A 21,419-nucleotide genomic window follows, 5' to 3' on the forward strand; every position below is an offset into this window, starting at 1 on the left:
CACCAAAAAATGTCATTAAAAGGATTAGATTCTGCTCCAGAAAGAACAACTGGAAAGGCTCTATATTCATTTTTCCTGGTTTACTTTGCTTGGTCTGGCTTTACAAAGTGTTTCAAGGTAACAGTCCTGTCCCTGGGCTCCTCTTTTGGTAAGAAACAAAGTGGTTTATGTTAAAATACCTATAGTGTAAGAAGAGAGTGACTGGAGACATGGGGGAGGTGGGTGATTAATAACAGTGTAAAACACATTAATTAAATTAACTTCTCTTGAAGTGGATTTCCATCCATTCTTTTGCAAATGGATATGTTTCAGTTTCAGAACAGTTTGAAATGAAAACTGTGCAAGGGTTTGTGTGTGCTTTCTGTATTTCTGGCCCAGTTCTCACTACTGTAGGAAATGCCTGAAGAAAACAGTGGAAACTGTGGTATTTACTGTCTCATGTTATAGCACATTTAATTTTTTCCTTTTAAATCTTGGAAGATGCTGTGAAGTTTCAATCATTTTGTACCTTGATCTTTTTTGCTGTTGTTGTTGTTGTTGACCTATCAACTCATAAATAGTTAAGTTTTTAAATAGAAGAGGATAATTGCCATGTTTCCACTTGAAATATTGTAGAGCCCCAAGGCTCTTTCTTGGACAAATGTATTTTTCAGCAGCTCGTTGTAATTTTGGTTTTGAGTGAAGATCCAACAAAATTAAAATCCACACCCATCCGTAGAGAAGGTGCATTTTCAGCCTTCAACAATAGCTTTATTTAGAAGGATTTTAATGACTCGTTTGCAAAGGGGAAAGATTTCTGCAGCGAGTGGGGCTGTCCTGAGGATCACAGAATGACTTTGCGTGCTGTCCAAGTTGACAAAGAAGGGCCAATTCTGTGGATGATGATTATGCAAGATGGAAAAGTGCTGATAGACTGTGGAAAAATACAAGTCTGAGCCTAACAGTTTTGCATACCTCTTTGAAAAAGCAGCTTTGAGTAGTTGGTCTGGTGCTGTATGTGGGCGATCTGTGGCAGCAGTGTTACATTAGGGTGAGCAGAGTGAGGTGGGGAGGCAGAGGAAGGTGCTTGGGGTGCTTGGTTTCATGGAGAGCAGGAGGCAGCGTCGTGGGAGTTTTAAGTGATTGTGGGGATGGGTTTTAAGTGGGTGGTTGTATAATTTTCATATATAATACACTTTTAATATTTTAATTTTTTTTTAATTTGTAATTTTCAGTAATCAAAGTTTCAGGTGACTGATCAAATAGAGAAAGGAAAGCCCAAACATTTCGGCTTCAGGTTATGGCTGAGTAGACTTTTGCTGACATCAGAAATTATTAATTGTACCAGCTAAATTACAAAGATGCTATCTTGGCTCTGGGAGCCAAGAGCACCATAATTAGGGCTGTTAGATGCCCCATTCTGCTTCCTCACTTTTGACTTTAACCATCAAGGCACTGGATCAAGGTAAAAATTAACTAATTTATGTGGAGGGCTCGGGGTGGTTTCAAGAAGAGCGTGAAACAGATGCCTCAGTTTGGTGACAGGTACCGTCCCCTGGAGGAGCCACAGCCTTAAACAGAATGTGTGGGTTCACTGCAGTACTTTTTAGCTGTATAGTGCTCATAAAGTGGCTTGCATTGGCCTCTAGTTTAGAGTTCAGTGAATTCTACCAGCTACTCCAAAGGGCAGCATCAGTAATTGTTTGTGTAGGTTTACAAAATTATTTTCAGTTTCTTAAAGTGTTCTCATGTCCTCTTACATCCTGTTGTTTTTTCTATCTAGAGACTGAGCACTCCCACCCTTCTACTGAAGTGATATTTATTAAATAAAGCTAAACCTATCAGGGTTTAGACAGATGTGTGGGTTTACACATCCTACTTTGTCAGAGCTGCCTCAGCACCAGTGTCACCAGCATGCCCACGAGAGCTGTGTTGCTTAGCTTGTGGCACCCAAAATCTATCCAGACATCTTTTTTCAGACCTCAGAAGAGCTAATCTTTTTTAATTTAGTAACAGATTAGTAAGCTTGAAAATGCAGAGTTGGAGTAAATCATAATTCCCATCAGAACGTAAAGGACCTAAAGGATACACGAGGGGAAGCCACAGCCGTCAATGTATTCAGGTGCATGTTTCTACCTTTGTCCTGAGGCACATGTCCCAGTTCAGAAGGGCACTCAAATATTTTCATAATGCTTTAGATTGCCCAACTGAAGCCAACAGGACTGGCTGATGCCAGAAAAACTGCTTATGATTAACATTAAACATTCTTTAGATGCTGGCAAACTGGGGCCTATGGTAGTTTAAGAATTGTGAGTGCTTGGAAATAAAATGTTTCAGTTTCTATACGTTTAAGATGGGACGAGCAGTCACACAGAGGAAAATTATCATATTTATTTTTTTTTTTTGCCCACTGCCATAACTCCATAAGAAGGAAACAAAACTATTAAACATGGAAGGCATTGACCTTGTTGATATTATTACTGTTACAATTGTTATTTTATTATAGGTTCAGAAATAGAAAATAAGTTTGTTGCTGCACAAAACTTTGGAAAATGAGAAGCGTATTTTTTTATTCAGTAATTTTTTAAACTGTTTTGTAACCTTATTTGTAGACTTATAAAATCCAGGAAATGTAATTGCTTTATGTTATAGGTTTGGAAACAGAAATAATTATCAGTTATAGGATCTGTTTTCAAAACTGAAATTTAGAAGTAATATGGCTTTCAATATTTTGCCTTGTGATATTTAATTGCCTACTCAAAATAAAAAGGTGTTTCAAAGAAGTATTTCAATCCTTTTCCAGATTTTCAGTTTCCCCCCCCCCCAACATTTCTTGGCATGGGCAGCACATCTTTCATTCAGTTATGCTGGAAAAGATTTTTCAAAACAGCAAATGAAACTGGTGTGTCAAATCTGCCTGTCAGGCTTTCTCGGACTCAGGAGGTCTCATGTTGTGAGTTTTATTTTCACATGGATTTCTATTCTGTATTGCAGTGGATTCCCTTTTATCCAGGTGAAGGCAAATCTAGGAAAAAATTATCTTTTTCCTTTAAGTAGTAGCATCACCAACACTGCAGCATTCCCTTCCAGTCACAAGAGCTAGAGTGTCTGTGGGTTCATCAAGTGGTGTTCGGAAAATCTTCTTGGAAATCCAGGGCCTTTCCTGTAACTGGGACACTCCTGAAGGTCAATCAGAGTTGGCAGGGGTGAATTCTCATGAGCTGGAGACCACCAGATGAAGGGCAACTCCATCAAACAGCCTGTGGCAGGGGCCAGCGGTGGGTCCTGGTCTGTCCCTGTCCCTCCCCCATCCCTGTTCTCTGCCAGCAGAGCAGCGTGGCTGAGCATCCCAAATTTCCTTTCCTGGCTTGCTGAAGCTGTTGGTCTGAGCTTCCCAGCTGGCTTATCTGCAGGGATATGGGAGAAGGGGCACAACTGCCTGTGCTGACACATTGATGAGGACCTTCACTGGGAATGGAGCAGTCGGCATGGAGCAGCTGCCAGCAATAACCCTTCCTGTGACATGCAGAGGAGGATGTCCCCGTGGCCACACTTCATTTGTGGTTCAGCAAATTGTGCTGCTCTTCAAGCTGTGCTCAGTTTCCTCAAAGGCCTTGCACAGATGTGGGTGAACAGAATACTCCCAAGTAAGAAAAAGCAATTAAAATTATTAAGGCATCATTAAAAGTTGTGCAGGCAGGTGTTTGTAGTGCTAAGTGAGAAAAAATGAAATGCTTTTCATTTCAAAGCTGACAAAGTTTATGTAGTAAGGCTATAGTAAATGAGTGGTGAAACTATGAATAAAGTTCAAGCAAACAGAGATAGAGGTTGCCTTTCTTTACACAGTTCTCTTAACACACAGTTCATGTTTAAATGCATATATTAACTGCTCAGTATATTGATTTGTGAATATGGCTTTCACTGCTCAGCCAAAAACCTCACTGCAATCTCTTCGTTACAAGTTTGTAAAGCAAACAAATGCAATAGGGAGGAGAGTCTGGAGCTCCCAAAATCTGAAGCTGAGGTTATAAATAGCTAGAGAGCTGCCAGGTGATGAGCTCTTACCTTTTGCAAATGACCTATTAGATATATGTGTATATATGTATTTGCATTTCCAGGAATAGTTATCCAGTGGACTGAAATGTCTTCACAGAGCTCCTTCCGGGGCAATATTTCAGTCCCAGCTTCATTGTTCTTGGAGATGGAGCACTTGTAAGCCAGTTTATAAATCTTTTCCTTGTAGCTTACTTTTACAGACATTTTAGGAGTTGGAGCATCTGGCTCCATTTTTAGATGATTTTGATTCTTTCTGTTCTAACACTCAAATTGCTTCAGGTGAGGCTTTTTTTGTTTGTTTGGTTTTTTTTTTGGTGGTGCTTTGTCCTAAACTTCCAGTGACACATTTCTCATTTACTGGAAAACATTGAAGCTCCATCACATGTTGCAAGAAGGTAGTCCTGAACAGTAGCTCTCCTTGAAAAGGATGTGTGGTGCAGCTTGGGGGGTTATGTGCCATCTGAAGGACTGAACTTTCAGTTGCTTGAGTTTTTTGAGGCTGGTGATGCTGTCAATGGTAGATCCAGGTTGTTGCCCAGATCTGTGGAACACCCAGGTACAAAAGGTTGCTTCAGAAGCAATTTTTCTTCCTTGAATCTAAGTTCCATCTCTGTGTTACAGCTTAGCAAGTCAGTGCTATGCCTACTTGGAGATCACAGAGTCGTAGAATAGTTCTGGGGTGGAAGAGACCTTAAGATCATCTTCTTCCATGCCATGGGCAGAGACACCTTCCACTATCACAGGTTGCTCCAAGCCCTGTCCAACCTGGCCTTGGATACTTTCAGGGATGGGCCACAGCTTCTCTGGACAACCTATGCCAGGGCCTCACCGGCAAGAATTTCTTCTTGATATCCCTTCATGCCACTGCTTCCCCTGCTCTGGGACTGCAGGCACACATTTCAGCTGAGTCAGGAAGAGCTGTGTCACTGGTGCCCTTGGCTTGGTGATGGCATACACTGGCCTTTCTGGCAGCCACAAGTGGGCTAAGGGCTGTAGAAATAATACTTTTCCTTTTGAATGATGTCTTGTCTTTTGACCCTTGTTTTCTACCTCTGTTGTGCTTTTTCTCCAGCTGGGATGACAGCAGCTCTGTCAGCAGTGGGATCAGTGACACCATAGACAATCTCAGTACTGATGACATTAACACCAGCTCCTCTATCAGCTCCTATGCCAACACACCTGCCTCCTCCCGCAAGAACTTAGATGCACAGGTAAGAGCTTTGGTTTATACATAGATATTTATTGTTTTCTCTGTGCAGGAGGTGTAATTGTTTCAGGCTGGCTGAATCTGAACACACAGCCAGCCTTCAGTGCAGACAGTATCAATAGTAACCACCTTGTCATCCATGGCATTTACAAATATTTCCTCTGGGGGTGGAACCAGTGGCATCTCTGCCGTAGTGGTGTCACAACAGTTGGGTCTTGCCTTCCTAGAGGCACTGCTGCACAGAAAACTGATGTAAATGGGATTTTAGATACACTTATTTTAGGTCTAGAAAAGGTATTATGTTTTTCTCTTAAATAATAAAATACAGTAAAGTCAACATGAAAATTTAAAGGTTGTTTACACTTCCATCAGAAATGTAAGCATGATATGCAAATAAAATGGATTTTATTAAATTTCCAGAGCTGTGGTTAGTTAAGGCTTTCTGTGTTTGGCAGCATTTCACAGGAGGATAAACTTTGCCTCCATCAGCAGGATACATGTACGTTTTGTGCTTGGACACCACACATCCAAAGAGGGTAGAACAAGTGAAGGCATCTAACAGTTTTTCATTGATCAAATAAGCTACATAACACAGAGATTTGCACTAATACAAACTGCTTTTTTTTGCCAATTGCATAGAATTTTGTTTGGAAAAGTGCAGGACTAAAGAGTCCTGTTTTGTTCTTCTGCTCGAGGGACTCGGGTGCTGTGTGCCAGAGGCACTGGGATGTGGTGACCTGGCAGTGCAGCAGGTAGAGGAGAGGGATGTCGGTGCGACCTGCTCTTCTGTTCCTTCCCTCTTTTAATCTTCTCCAGTCCTTTTCATTAGTGGACCCTAAATCTGGTTTTGACATCAGTTTTGATGTAGATGTGTGGTTGCTGTGAAGTATTGCTCTGTCTCCAGAGCTGTGGTGCAAGCACAGAGTAGTCTTTGTTCCCTTGCCATGCAGTGCGTATTTAAGCCTACAGGGAGGGTTTGCAGGTAGCCTCTGGTTGCCTATCAGTGACTGCACAGGCGCTTGGAACTGCTAATACAAGTCCCATACAAGCTGAGAGGAGTTAAGAGCTATCGAGCATGTTTGTCAGTGCCCAACAGAGTAAGATGGGCAACCAGAAGTATTTTTTGACAATTGTTACTGTCTCAACATTGTAATACTGTTGGTGGGGAAAAAAAGGGAAGACTTAGGGAGACGTGACTAACCTAAGGAAAAAAAAATAGAAACTCATATGACTTCTATCTTCTGATGGATCAGATTCTTGGAAACACCTCTGAGAGATCAAAATCTGTGTTGACAAACTCCTCTTCCTCCTCCACAACTATTACAGTATCCAAGAGGGTGCAGACAGACACCAGAAGAAAAGCAGCTGGAGCTTGTTCAGGCAGTAGAGTGTAGTTATTGGCAGAGGAAGCTGGGAGCCAGGAGCATACAAATCGTGTTTGCAATTTTTTGATGTGATGTGTGTCTCTGACCCGCTTCTCTTCTCAGTTTTCATGAATGACAATCTTTATTCCAGGTGTTCTTGTTATCTGCAAATTATTGCCCATAAAATAGTTCCTTTTCAGTGGAACAAGCTACCTGAATCTTGTCAGCCAAGGGAATGAAAAGAGTTAGGAGTGCTGGAATGCATAGCTTGCAGGGTTAATTTTTTGCTGCCCAGAGTTGACCTCAGAGCTCATGGTGCAGTGAATGTTGCACAGACACATTTTCTGTCTTACCTGAAAGACTTCATGATGGCCAGTGCCCAGGTGTGCCTTCCCCAGGGTGGTGAGCCACAAAGGACTAGCACACATCTGCAGAGGGATGTGGACTTATCTTCTCAGGGTGTCCCTTGCTTTGGTTCTCCTAAGCAGTAGGCACTTTTGAGCTGCTGTGATTCTGTCACATCTCTTTGAGAGAGGGTACAGAAGGTGGATTTCAGATAATTAAGGAGGGAGCTTGAAGCTAGTACATGTGCAGCTGGGAGTCCAGGCAAATAATGCAGCAACATCAAAGGGAGAGAGCCTGAACATGTCAGTGTCTGCTGATAAAATCAGTAACTCAGGCAGAATCATCTCTGCAAAGAAAGGCATAGTTGCAGTAGGGAAAAATCTCTGTTGAGAAGCTGATTTTTGGAGCTGCTGAATACCCCATACTCCAGAAGCTGTAGTTTCTCTGTCTTTGAGAAACAAGACTTAAATATGATATTAACTCCATCTTCAGAGACATTCATAGCTGTAGCCCCTTTTTGTAGCAGTTGTTTGCAAGTTGTTTTTGAACAAGCTAGTGATGGGAACCAGAATTTGCCTTACCATGTTCCCATGTCCTGCTGTGATTATGTCAAGTACCAAACCTCTTAATGTAGTTATATGAGTACTGGTGCCCTAGTATTTTTCCTTTATATTGCACAGAATTAGTTAAGTTACCTTTATCACAGTACTACATATAGTGTGCCTTTAAAGTCATATCATATGCATATTTTAAGGAGAAATTAATACCTGGTGGGCATTTGAAAATAACTTACTTAACTGAAATAAGATGGGAGAAAGAGACCAAGTAATAAATTCATTCATGTGATGGTAAAAAGATGGAAAGATAGAAAGGTTCCTTTAAATAGAAAACAGCAGCATCCCTAAGCAGTTGTATCAAGACAGCTTCTCAGCAGAGGTGGGTTTGAGATATTCACAGCTTCAGATTTACAAAACTTTCTGAGTGAGTTGAGAAATCCTGGTGGTTTACTCCCAGCTCAGGCTTTGCTCTCAGCTCATGCTCGCTGTGTCTTGCCATGACCTCCAGCAAAGAGTATTTCCACTTTCACCCTTCCGGGCGGGAGGAGTTTCAGCTGCAGTCCCCAAGCCAGGTTTCACTGTGTTTTGGTTTTGATTCCTTAGTCATGTGTCTGTGCTGTTCTCAGTGTTTACCATTAAACAGAAACATCTCTGGCCAGAGGGCTTCAAAGGTGGAGGTGCAGCATTTCAAAGGCTGCAGGAAAACTTTGGCCGTGGGTGTAGTGGTGGAATGAAATGGAAGAGAGCAAAGGTAGAGGATTTCTTGCAGTGCTGTTCTCTCTGGGGAGATTGTACTAATCTTACAGATTAGGGGAGGGAAAATAGAAGGTACAGGAATATTTCCTAGTCAACCAAAACTAGAAAAAAGCCTTTGCTAGCAAGTAGGTGTATTTCTTGCTCTTGAACACTAACAGTGCCCGTACACAGTTCCAGACAAGGAGCTTGGAACAAGATACTGAAGTGACCATGTGAGGGATGGTGGCTTTGAGGTGGTTGGTTGATTTTTTGGTACTTCTTGCCTGTGCTGTCCTCCAAGATCTGTGAATTAGGAGAAGTTTGTGTGAAACAGTGGTTTTGGAGAGGCATGGGACATAGGAACAGTCACACTGTGAATTTATTGCACACCTACTGATGGTCAGAAATAGAAAGGTAATCCACCAGCCCCAAACCTGGCAGGCATAGGAAAAGAAGGGAGTTAGAAAGTAGAGATGCACTCAAGCCTATGCTGGGTTGCTCTCTTTGAATGGAGAGGCAGGAAACAACATTTGGGTAGCACGAGGAAAGTACAAGAATATAATATTATTTGAATCCATAATTCAAAATGCATGTTAGTCTAATGACTCAATATGCAGATAAATAACCCAAGCCCTGCTTCCCGACTGAAGAAAGACCATTGTGATTTGTGGTGTCAGCTTTCACACACTGATTGCTTAACTAGTTTTTCAGGCTCTAAAAAAAAAGTAATTACAGTAAAAAGCAGAGGAAATTCAACCACAGTTGCCCTACATTTTTTAATATTGATGGTGTGATCTGGTAGGAAAAGAAAAGTCATAAACTTTGAAACATGCTTTAGGAACTTAAAAATAAAAGCTGAAAAGCGTGGTAAATAATCTTGCAGCTTCTCCTGTGCTATGTTTTTCTGATTATCCAAAGGGAATAAAGACTGCGAGCTTTATAATGCTTTGGGATCTTTAAAATAATTTCCTGTTAAATAAATTATTCCTTTTGCCTACCACACAGTTCTGAGCACATTCATCTTCTGCTGAGGCTGCAGGGCAGAGGTGACACTCAAGACCTCACCAAAACCCATCAGCCCGTACTTGGGAACTGCACAGTCAAGTGTTGAATTGTCAGTCTCTTCCATGGTGCTGTGGTGGTTGGAGAACACTTCAGCTATGAATTTTTTTCCTGATCAGAGTCAAGTGTGTGGATATTTGTGCCGGATCACAAAATGGTTGGTTGTGGTGTTGCCGAATTTGCCAAATTTCATCAACAGCATTTGGCAGGAATAGAATTCTGGAAAAGTAATCCTTAGCTGTGGAAAGTGTTAATGTGTGGGGAATATATAAAATATACACATATATATAGGGTAATAGATTTAATTTAAGCATTTCTGAGATGTTGGTGAGGGTTTGCTGATGAGAAATTTTTCTATTTGACATTGAGCTTAGCAAAATTCTCCATAGGAGACTGGTAGCACAATCAGTCTGTGCAAAGAGTAGGGGGAAAAACAGTCTGCAAGAGAAACTAAGTTTATGTAGTGAAGTCAGTCTTGAGTATTGTTAGAAAGTTTTTCTTCAGTTCTTGGGTGTCCTTCTACTATGCTAGGTTGGAATTAACAGCATTCCACATATTGGGATCTGTTCCAAAAGCTGCCTCCTCATGCTCTGGAGATCATATTGCCAGACAAGAGATAAGAAAGCAGCAGGAACAAAGGAAGGCTGGCTGCACAGGTTTGAAATGCTTTTCTGGCATTGTGGTAAAAGATTTTGTCAGAAATTTGAGTGGGAGGATTATGAATGTCATGGAGCTGAATATGTCCTTTATAAGTCAAGTAGGGTTTTCTTCCCTTCATTTATTCCAAGGAGCATGGCCGTTGTGTTTTTTGTATTATTCTCACAAAGCATGTTAAAAAAAATAACGTCATTGCTGGGGTTAATTTCTTGCTGTGACATTTCTTCATCAAAGGCACATCATGTTTGTTGGTACTCAGAGATGACTGCTGAGCTGATTAATCAGCTTAATGGTTCTTACTTATGAAGCTTCTTGAAAGAAAGACTTGCTCTGAAAGTTGTCTTGCAATTCCTTATCTGTCCTAGACTGACGCAGAAAAGCATTCCCAAGTGGAGCGGAATTCCTTATGGTCCGGTGATGAAGTCAAGAAATCTGACGGGGGATCTGATAGCGGCGTAAAAATGGAGCCGGGATCTAAATGGAGGCGGAATCCCTCTGATGTGTCCGATGAGTCTGATAAAAGCACTTCTGGTAGGAAGAACACTGTTATTTCCCAGACGGGCTCCTGGCGACGGGGCATGTCAGCTCAGGTTGGCATTACCACACCAAGGCCTAAACCTTCAACCACCTCAGGCACATTAAAGACGCCTGGAACAGGTGAGAAAAGGCGTAAGATGTAAACAAGCCAAAAAGTGTGTTTGGTGTGAAAACAGTTTAAATACTTTGCAGAGGCAGAACCTGAACTTCAGGTAATCCTGTCTGTATTTTTAGGCATTGCTTTAACCGAAGCAGCATCTCGTACTTCCACATTTCTGTTTCTGTCTGAAAAATGTGTATTTCAGATTGGTAAAACCTGCCAGTTGTTTTCATGGCAACTCTGGTCTTAAGCCAAGCTATTTATTTGGCACAGTATTGCTGTGTGAAGAAGAAATAATATAATTTTAGTTTTTGAAGTCTCTGTTAACCAAGAACATATAATATATGTGGTTGAGGAGATTTTTTTTCCCCCCTTACTAAACAAGCATGTTCATTTATACTAAACATGATTTCTGGCTTTTCTTGAAAGTGTATTAATGATTTTAGCACTTGCAGATGTGTGAATGAAAATTGATTGAATTTGCATAATCAAGCAATGTAATTTAATACCTCTCTTTTTATTAGGTCTTGTACACAATCGTTTATGAAAAAGTTAAAGTTAGATACTCTCTTGAACAATACAAATGTTTGAACGATGCCTTTTAGGGAAATTTTACTAACAGCCTAACACTACTAGTGTCTAATGATAAAAATGATCAATCTCTGGTAGCTACAGAGGGAAACTTTTTTTTCTTATCTGTCACTATTACGTAAGACTATTCTGCTTTTCATATTCTCGAGGGCAAAGACTCCACATACTTGCTTTGGCAAGTCTGCATGTGTAACTCACTAGAGTGGCATGTAAGTTCAGTGCAGACTAGATCATAACTTTGAACCGCACTGCAGTGGCTAACACGCTTTTGCTTTTCATGCTGCTTTGAGTTTCATCATTTGCTTGATGTTTTCAAGTCATTAAATATTAGAATTCTTTTTCTATTTTTGTAGGGAAAACTGATGACGCCAAGGTATCAGAAAAGGGTAGACTATCTCCTAAAGCTGGACATGTTAAACGTTCCCCATCAGATGCAGGACGCAGCAGTGGTGATGAATCCAAAAAGCTTCCCACAAGTAACTCTAGGACAGCTGCTGCTAATGCTAATGCATTTGGATTTAAGAAACAGAGCGGGTCAGCCGTAGGCATGACCATAATCACTGCCAGTGGGGCAACTCTCACCAGTAGATCGGCTACCTTGGGAAAGATCCCCAAGTCATCTGGACTCATGGGTAGGACCACTGGTCGGAAGACTAGTGTTGATGGCTCCCAGAACCAGGATGATGGCTACTTAGCACTTAGTGCACGAACTAATCTTCAGTACCGTAGCTTACCCCGGCCCAGTAAATCCAGTAGCAGAAGTGGAGCTGGGAATAGATCTAGCACAAGTAGCATAGACTCCAACATAAGCAGCAAGTCAGCTGGGTTGCCTGTCCCTAAAATCAGAGAGCCTGCCAAGGTAATCCTTGGAAGCTCTCTGCCAGGATTAGTCAATCAGACTGATAAAGAGAAAGGGATTTCGTCTGACAACGAAAGCGTGGCTTCATGTAATTCTGTTAAAGTGAACCCTGCATCACAGACTGCTGCTAGCGGAGCTCAGAGTACCCACCAGCAAGGAGTCAAGTACCCCGATGTGGCCTCTCCCACTCTGCGCAGGTAGGCAACAAATTCCTCGGTTGTGCAGTGGTGTTAGTGGGAGCTGAATGAGCAGGATCTTCCAGCCAGGCCCGGCTGGCTTTGGTGCAGCACTTACTATTTAGTGTCCTACTTCAAGGTCTTTGTATTCACATTTAATTTCACGTAAACAGGTTGGCCAGTGTTGTGGATACTTAGGACATCACACGACAGCAGCAAAAATTTAACATTTAGAAAAAAACCAAAACTGTCTGGCAGAAAGTTTGACAATTACAGTTTGAGTCTCCTTGTTGCAAAAAATCATACCTGCTGAAGGCTTTTATCCATGCAGATATCACAGGAATAAGAATTTTCTTACCTGAAGGTTCTCTCTTACTGAAGAGTTCTTGCAGAGATGTATATGTAACAAACCTAGAAATATTCCAGTCGTGGATCAAGTTGTAAACCAACAACAGGAGAGTTATCTCAGATTTTCATGGTGACAGTGGCATTGACCTGCCATGCTTAGATTCACCCAAAGCAATCTATTATAAGTTGTGTGGATTAGCCCAGTATGTTGCAAGACTCAACATTTTAGCCTGTGTAGAAGAACCCTAAATATAGTTACTGTCTAATCTGGGTTAAATTTTCTTATTTTAATACTATTTTTTGGACAGAACTCTTGTTTGTCTTCTATTTCTCCAAGAGTACCCCACACACTATTCTAACATTAACATATAGTTGGTGAGGAGCTAATCTGTTGATGCAGCGTATATCAAAGCCTTGATATTGGTGAAAAGTTCTGTTAATATTATTTTTCGATTGAATTTGAGTAGCTTGTCTGTTTCAAGTTGCAGTGTTTTGCATTTCATTTTGTCGTGACGCCCATAATACCCATACAGTTATGCTCCATCATCCTGCTTCCAGTGATGTGAGAAAGCCACATTCCATCTGAAGCACCAGTGCAAGCATAATGGCTGTGATGGCAGCTTAGGCTGATGCTGTAAACTGTTTTTAGATGGGTGATTTTATTTGAATAGCCTGTGTGAGGATAATTCAAGATACTTTATTTTGTACCTGGTTAACAACAGATAAGCCGTGTACTTTGGAACATATAATTTCCATCAGTGGCTACTTAACTCCAGTAGGCCTTTCATTTCTCTAGGGTACACAATGAGAAATGCAGATTTTCAGTGTTTTTAGTGATTTCAGTGTGCCTCAGGCACACTGGAAGGAATTTGGTTGGGAATTTTTTTATTACTAAGAAGCTACATTGCTGGCTGTGTAACTGAAATGCTACATTAGAAATACATGAAACTTCAAAGAGCAGACACTGGGGCTCAATTTAACTATTCCCTCATTTGATATACAATTTCACACTTGAATTTTCATCAGCCTGTCTTAAGTTGTCATGTGTTGAAATGCATCAGAGTTGAATTGGGCCTTGTCTGCGTATTACTGATTTCTAGGATGACAGTAAAGAAGATTTTGAGCTTAATTTTCATAGTCAGTTGAGTTGCAGACATTGTTTTTTGCTTATGTCCTCTTGGCCCTGTAATTTTTTTTAGTGTTACACTGCGGATTAGAATCTGTACCTTTGTAATGATACAGACTTACCCGTAAGTTTGCAAATATGTGTAACTTCCGTGTTGTCATAAACAGGGAGTAGGTTAAAAACAGCTTGTAAAACTGTTGTGTGGGTGTTTGGGGTTTTTTAAGCTCTGGGTTCCTTTCTTTAAGAGTGGTTTTCCCAGTGCAACTGAAGAGACTGTATGCTCTGGCACAGGAATACCTTAGGGAGTACCCTAAGCTGGTATTGCTGCTGAAGGCCATAGAATCATAGACTGATTTGGGTTGGAAGGGGCCTTGAAGATCATCTCATTCTGATCGCCCTGCCGTGGGCAGAGACACCTTCCACTATCACAGGTTGTTCAAAGCCGCAGCCAGCCTGGCCTTGAATGTTTCAGGGATGGGGCAGTCACAGCTTCTCTGGACAACCTGTGCCAGGGCCTCACCACCCTGTCAGGGAAGAATTTCTTCCTTACATCTGATCTAAACCTGCCCTCTCAGTTGGAAGTGTTGTCCAGGTGCCTTGTGGCAAGTGCACAGCAGCAGCCGCTCAGCTCAGGTGTGTTCCGGGCACTTAGTGTCCATGTGTGGAACAACCTGGGCATACTCAAAAGCAGAAAAAGTTCTGCCTGGTCTGCAGACCCACCCCACAGTCTTTAGGAACACCTGTATGGAAGTGCTGTTGTCCTCTATTCTAAAAGGTTTCACGCACAGTACTCCACAGTGAATAATTAAAAAGCAAATCTGTACAGATACGTGTGAGGAAAACTGAGGTTCCAAAGGCAGATGCAGGAGTTAAGTGGCAGAAACAAAAGCAATGTTTTGGGGTGGATGTTTGAAGCTGGAGTGGAAGATACACTTCCTTCCCAATTTTGAAGATCAGTTTTGCAATGATCAATAATTTAGTCCAAAGCATGTGTACTAAGGCACTTTAGCACTTCTGAGAAGTTTCCCATTGGCACTGCAGCTGTATCACAGGCAGCAGGGATGCTGCAGTCAACCTCCTCCATCCCTTCCCTCCCTGAGTTCTGAAACTCAGTTTTTTGCTAGCCAGTTCCAGGTGCCAAAAAGCAGGTAACATCACATTCTGCACTAAAAAATAAGGTTTCCAGCCAGCTTGGCTCATGGAATGAAACAAGCCTATGTTTGGTGTGAGTACATTGTTGCACCCCAGTAAATGCTGCTTCTGTGCAGAGAGCATTTGGTGTTTTGCACAGAATTTACCTGCTCAGTAAGCTTTCAACCTCTAGTATTCCATACATCAGATTGTTTCTCTGGTGTCCTTTTTCCTTAAGGGACAGAAGATGATATGATTGTATCTTAGTTCTGTGAAGCTGTATTTTAGCTTTGTGAAAGTATTAGTTGATTCAAAGAAGACATACCTGAGATAGATCTGAAGCTATTATAATTGCCTCTGGGCTTTATTGAAAGGGACAGTGACCACAAGGAGATTATAAACGTATAGTCGCCTATGTACAATCTAGGGTCATGCCCTTAATACTGGTTTTCTGAAGCTAAGATGATACATATGGTCTAGATATAAGATATCCTTGTGTTTTCTATTCCATTTTATGTATTTTTCATGTTGTCTTCTTTTTTACAGACTTTTTGGTGGCAAGCCTAGTAAACAAGTTCCCATCACAACAGCTGAAAATATGAAAAACTCAGTAGTCATCTCCAACCCTCACGCTACCATGAACCAGCAGGGTAACCTTGACTCCCCATCTGGCAGTGGTGTGCTGAGCAGTGGGGGCAGCAGTCCCCTCTATGGTAAAAACACAGATCTCAACCAGTCTCCACTGGCGTCCAGCCCCAGTTCTGCACACTCGGCTCCTTCCAACAGTTTGACGTGGGGCACCAACGCCAGTAGCTCTTCTGCAGTTAGCAAGGATGGCATTGGATACCAGTCTGTCAGCAGCCTTCACACCAGCTGCGAATCCATTGACATCTCCCTGAGCAGTGGAGGTGGGCTGAGCCACAACTCCTCCAGTGGCTTGATTCCAGCCTCCAAGGATGATTCTCTGACTCCCTTCGTCCGAACCAACAGTGTTAAGACTACGTTGTCTGAAAGGTTAGTGGGTTTTTCTCTTGTTTCCGTGTTTGTATCTCAAGTGGGAATGAAGCCCTGGCAGCAGTAGCCAATGCTGCAGATACAGATCAAATAATGCTTCTTACAAGACAGTGCAGATAATTCTAGGTGCTACTAGAGCATACAAATAAGTTATTCCAGGCAGGGAGCCCAGTTCAGAGCAAGAGGATGAGTTCAGGTTAGATTTTTAATTTCCTGTCATGGCCAATGTGACAACTTTTTTTTTGTTACCAGGTACCTCATATTGAATTTTGCATTGTATGTTATCCTTCCTGTTAATTGAGCTGATAATGATATTTTAAAAAACCCTCCAATTTTGATTTGAAAAGTCAACTGTTTCCTGTTAAACTTTTTGATGAGAGAATTTGATGACTTTTAAACTGGAGGTGATGCTGAAAAGACAAGTCCCCATCTCTGTAGTCACTTGATCCCTTCTCATCCTCTCCCTGCTGCCTTGTCCCATGTCCAGTTGCTCCCTACAGTGTTTCAGTACAAGCATTCATGTGAATGCTTAGTGAATCCTATTGGAAGCTGGATCCAAGTGAAAAACGATCAGCTGAACTGTAGTTCAGACTGATCAGTTCCCCAGCTCTGTATAGGATGGGATTCACTGGCAGCTGTGTGGACACAGGGTAGGACCTGGGAGGAGGCCAAGCAGGGAGGAGGGAACAGGGCTTTTTCAGCATGGGAGCTGGATTGGTGGCACACTGAGGTGATGGTGGGATGAACTTGGCAGAGGTCTCTGAGGGACCCCTTGTAGATGGCAGTAGAACCCTTCCAAGCTCTGGAAATCAGCTACGTCCTGATGTGTAGTGATGAGTTCAGGTAGCAAAATTTTTGTAGCTGTGTCTCAATGGAGAAAACTCCACCTGAATGTAATGTTCTGACAGTTTGGGGTTCTGTTTGTGTTTTATTATAACTCCTTTTTGTTCTCTCATCTTTTCATTCTAATACTCCTTCTCTTGTTTTCTGTCTTGTTGGACTGCTCCTTCTAGCCCTCTTTCTTCCCCTGCTGCTAGCCCCAAATTCTGCCGAAATACTTTGCCCAGGAGACAGGACAGGTAATGCTGTCTCAGGACAGGAGTACGCTCAAGGCTGTAGGTTTTGTTGCCCATCTCAGTGAAGCAAATTGTTTTGTGCCAGACTGTGCTCAGTTGAGTGCTCTGCTGTGTTCATCATCCAGATGTGAAGTGACACAAAGACATGCCAGTGAGAGTCCCTGCAAACACCTGTCTACCCACCCAAATCAATCTGGAGAGGGGCATACAGCAGAGTTGGCATGTTTTTGGTGTTGCTCTTGTTTCTGGGAATGTCCTTTGGTTTGAGGGGGTATTTTTCCCCCCCTTCATATCTCTGCCAAAGGCAATTTGAAAATCATGCCCTTTTTTTTTCCCTACGAATCTAAACTCTCACTAGCATTTCAGCATTCCTCTGGCATGCTGCTTTTCCCACTGCCTTTCTGGCCTGTCCTTTTTGTTGTGAAGTCCCTGTGTCATTCAGTGTCGTCAGTCTCTTACTGCAGCTTGGCTCATGAGTGTTTTCCAAGTACTTAGGTACATTCATCCTTGTACAAGTGAATGCTAAACTTAGGAAAAGATGACACAAATTTAAACATGCCAGCTCACTTTTGCTCACTGATGTGAGTTTAATCAGTCCCATACTGTGACATAGCTATAAGGGTTGTCATGTAATTAATTTACTTAAACATGGGGATATTTTCTTTAAAAACAAACAGGCTCTGCTCATCAGTTGTAAAAACATAAGCTGAAATAGTTGAGTTTTGGACGACTGATTGGTCCATTTTACTTTGCTAATGGAACTTAAGCTAAGATTCGGAAATTTAAACAGTCTTGGCTCAGTAATGCTGTACAGTAGTTAGGTGCGTTCCCTAAATGGTGTATGGTGAAAGAAATGATGGGAAAATGGTTTGGACTTGAAGACTCCCATCAGGTTTTACCAATAGCCTGCCGAAAAGCCTATATTTAATCACCCATTTGATATTTAAAGAGCCATTTTTGTTCATTGTGGGTAGGAGAAACAGTGAAATGAGGTTGTGGACAGATGTGGTTCATTGGCATGGTACCAGCTGCATGTTTGTGCAAACCCCACTTGGGTGAGAAGGTCTGTGCATGTTTCTGTAGGGAGGCCCCAGCACCTTTTCCTCTGAAAAGGTGATGCAGATGTTTGTACGTCCATCGTCCTGATCTTATTCCTTCCCTTTTGTTCTTCTCTGAAGTTCTTTTCTTTTAACTTTTCTGCAGCGACCCACATCTTGATAGGAACACTTTGCCTAAGAAGGGACTCAGGTATTGGTGTTTCCACATGGTTTAACATCTTTTGTGGTGGCTTTGGAGTTTGCTTTGTGTTTCTGTTGTGGCTGGTGGTGATGGTCGCAGTTTGCAAGAGGTGGCAACAATACTCCTTCTTTCTTTTTTCTTTCTTTCATTCTTTCTTGCTTTCTTTCTTGCTTTCTTTTTTTCAATCCTCAAAGAAGGTCATTGACAACCATGCTTTTTTCATCCAGTGGCCTCTCTGCTTGGGCAAGAACTGTGGCTTTTGCTGGCTTAATTGCTGAAAAGCATCTCAAACGGTCCCTGGGCTTGATTTTAAAACAATAATGTTGCTGTTTCTGTGGCTGTTACATGGAATGACCTGAGATGGTTTTAACCCTGGGAACCCTGATGTTGTTAGATAAATAGAAAAGACTTACAAGATCATACCAAACCTTTCAGGATGAAATTGGGCATATTAATTAAAAAAAAAAAAATTGCTTCAGAATACCTAAATCTATAGGGCTCTACTCTCATAGAAAATAACAAAAAAAATCCTCAAACAAACTTTCAGCAGTTGTCTTCTCATGTATTTTGTACATCTGTAAGGTAGTGATTTTTGTAACGTATTTTTTTTTTCCATTGATACAAGCAATTCTAGCCAGAATTACTATTAGCTATGTTAATTAAATGCTTTAAGTGTTAGAGAATTTATAGAAGGTATCTTTGACAATTTAGGAAACTGCAGCTTCTGAATTGCTTAATGCAGCTTCTGGGATCACTGGGGCGATGCCTTGGAACTGCAGCTGTGATTTATTCTGTGCTATGCATGTTGTTCTTCACAGCAGCCTTGTCCCATGAAGCTGACTACTAAAAGCCCTTTTAAAATGGCAATATGTTTTCATGTTTCTATGGTCCTCAAGCATGTCTCTAATAAATACTCTCTTTTAAGACCAAAACATTTGAGTGCTGAAGAGGTAGGTATTAATGCTGAAAATAAAAATATATCTGTAGTGTGTTAAGGTAACATGACTGTTTAAAGCCCCTTTCTAAATAAACTGATTTATATGTAAAGTTTAAGAGATGCAGATTGTCAGGGACTGCTGCTGAAGTGTTGAGGCATAAGCAGAAGAATGAATGTATTTTTTGAAAGCAGTTTGACTTTTTTAATTATTGCAGTGTTCCCATTGATTTAAAATAGTCTTAATAAGTGATATCTTACTGTAGGGTGTTTACTTGAAGGGAGTCAAATTAATTAAATAGATAATATCAGCCAATAATAGGCTCCGAGTTTTTGGAAGGAGAGCTAGTAACTCATAAATCTTTGTCCAAAGGTGATGGCACAGCCTGAGACAGACACTGAATTCCATCAGCAGACAAGTGTTTCCATGATGCTCTGGCTGTTGATACCTGTACCCTATCACGTAGCTCAGATAACACCTGTCCTGACAGACCTATTTTTCACACATATACACAATAAATCAAGCTGAAGCTGAAGCCCGTGGATGTTTTGCCACTGATGTTGGCATAGACCATGTTTCTGCTATTTTCATTGCCTTCAGAAAAGGCTAAACATAGTCTCCTTTATGATGTTTTAATGCTGTTAGTTTTGAACTAAATGGGATACGCCTCCACAGGTGTTATATGAACGTCTCTGGAATATGAAATATTGGGTCACAGCTTGTTGAAAAAAGTCCTGATAATGGCTTTGTTGACTTGAATTTGGTTATAATATCACAAGAAGTCAGCTAAGATTAGTCATGTACCAAAATATTTAAATTGTGTTAGAATTTTGGCATAACTTAAGGAAAGGTTTTCCGAGTTACAGTTTTACTTTTAAATCATATGATATTATAGCACACGCTACATTTTATCCTACAGTTCTGCACTACACAACTTCTACCTGTAACTTCTGGTTCACTCTGGTTTGGCTACCACTGAACCAATAGGAAAGAAGTTTGTGGTTTGGTTTTTTCCCCCCAAACAGAGGTGAAATTAATTAGGAACATCTTGGAAGAGCTTGGAGCAGCTCCTTACTTCAGAATTCTATTGGGTTTATATCATTCAATCCTTTAATTTCATATGAGGATTCTTCCATTTTTCCTTCTCTCTCTCCCACTCCAAGTCTTGTGACATTTCATGGTTGGGTTTTGTTTTTTTTTAAACAAAAAAGTCAAATAAATATCAATGTCCATAGTGAAAAACCTGTTTGCTTTTGCAGGTATACTCCATCCTCCCAGCTCCGTAGTCAAGAGGATGCAAAGGAATGGCTCCGGTCCCACTCAGCAGGAGGACTGCAGGATACTGCTGGCAATTCTCCATTCTCATCTGGATCCAGCATAACATCACCCTCTGGAACTAGATTTAACTTCTCACAGCTTGGTGAATAATTATCTGTTTGAATAATCACAGCAATGCATTGCATGTCCTGAAAACAGCGTGTTGCTCAAGATAATTTTCTTTCAGCATCTCCAAGGCTCACACTGAACCTGAGGAAGCACTTGCATTGAAATGAGTGTGACTAATTAGCATTATTATCTTGTATGCCCAAAGGTGCCATACTCACAGTAACTTTGAAACTGCTTCTCTGGGAGTAATCAGATTCCTTAATATAACTTGTGAGTCTTCAGTAGAGCTGTTGGTTAATACCACACATTGGGGTGCTTAGAGGACATAAGATGTTGCCTGCTGTATAGTAATAATTCTCTAAAATCCAAGCATTTTACTTACCCTGTGTGCCAGTCTCATCAGTTTGGTATTCTATCTTTGTCTTTTTCAAGTGGCTTGTTGGAAAATTGCAGAAAGCTCCATCTGAAGCAATATATAAAAGTCAGGGGAGTTTCAAGTCAGAGCAACTGCCATTCCTTCACTTAATTTCATTGATAAACACATGAAGGAAACAGTAAAAGCTGATTGGCAGGATCCATGAAGCATTGCAGGTTTTAGTTGACCCTATCAGCAGTTGAAATAACCTAATTTAAAGTGCTAGTGGTGCTCATCTCTGCTGGGCGGGTTAAGTATGACTTAAGTTGCCTTTGGAATTTCTTCAGGTTTGTAAATTTTGTCTTTAAGTGACATTTGGAAAGTACTATGTTGAACAGGCATTTTCTGTTTGTTTATGACTTTCAGAAGCCCGTCCATAATAATCAATATTATTATTTAAAATAAATACATTGTTTATGATAACTTCTATATAATGACTAATTTATATATAATAATTATGTGCAAAATAGTTAAGCTTGTATTTGTGAACTTCTTGTGTGAATTTGGAGCAGATTGCACAGTCA

The 21,419-nt window shown here is 41.1% G+C and overlaps 1 protein-coding gene across 15 annotated transcripts in view; it reads left to right on the top strand.

Moving 5' to 3' along the window:
• The window catches only part of NAV2 (neuron navigator 2), a 371,496-nt gene that overhangs the window by 316,501 nt on the left and 33,576 nt on the right, over nucleotides 1–21,419 (top strand). For 13 of the 15 annotated variants that reach the window (XM_069016444.1, XM_069016446.1, XM_069016442.1 and 10 more), the window contains 5 exons: nucleotides 5,108–5,246; nucleotides 10,328–10,619; nucleotides 11,544–12,246; nucleotides 15,377–15,844; nucleotides 20,354–20,514. In XM_069016444.1, coding sequence (XP_068872545.1) covers nucleotides 5,108–5,246; nucleotides 10,328–10,619; nucleotides 11,544–12,246; nucleotides 15,377–15,844; nucleotides 20,354–20,514 — 1,763 coding nt within the window. Of the gene's footprint in view, nucleotides 1–5,107; nucleotides 5,247–10,327; nucleotides 10,620–11,543; nucleotides 12,247–15,376; nucleotides 15,845–16,857; nucleotides 16,924–18,123; nucleotides 18,169–20,353; nucleotides 20,515–21,419 lie in introns of all 15 variants that reach the window. The other 2 variants (XM_069016451.1, XM_069016454.1) reach the window with 2 other exon arrangements.

This window comes from Aphelocoma coerulescens, chromosome 5 (genome assembly GCF_041296385.1).
Source record: "Aphelocoma coerulescens isolate FSJ_1873_10779 chromosome 5, UR_Acoe_1.0, whole genome shotgun sequence".
Lineage (NCBI taxonomy): Eukaryota > Metazoa > Chordata > Aves > Passeriformes > Corvidae > Aphelocoma > Aphelocoma coerulescens.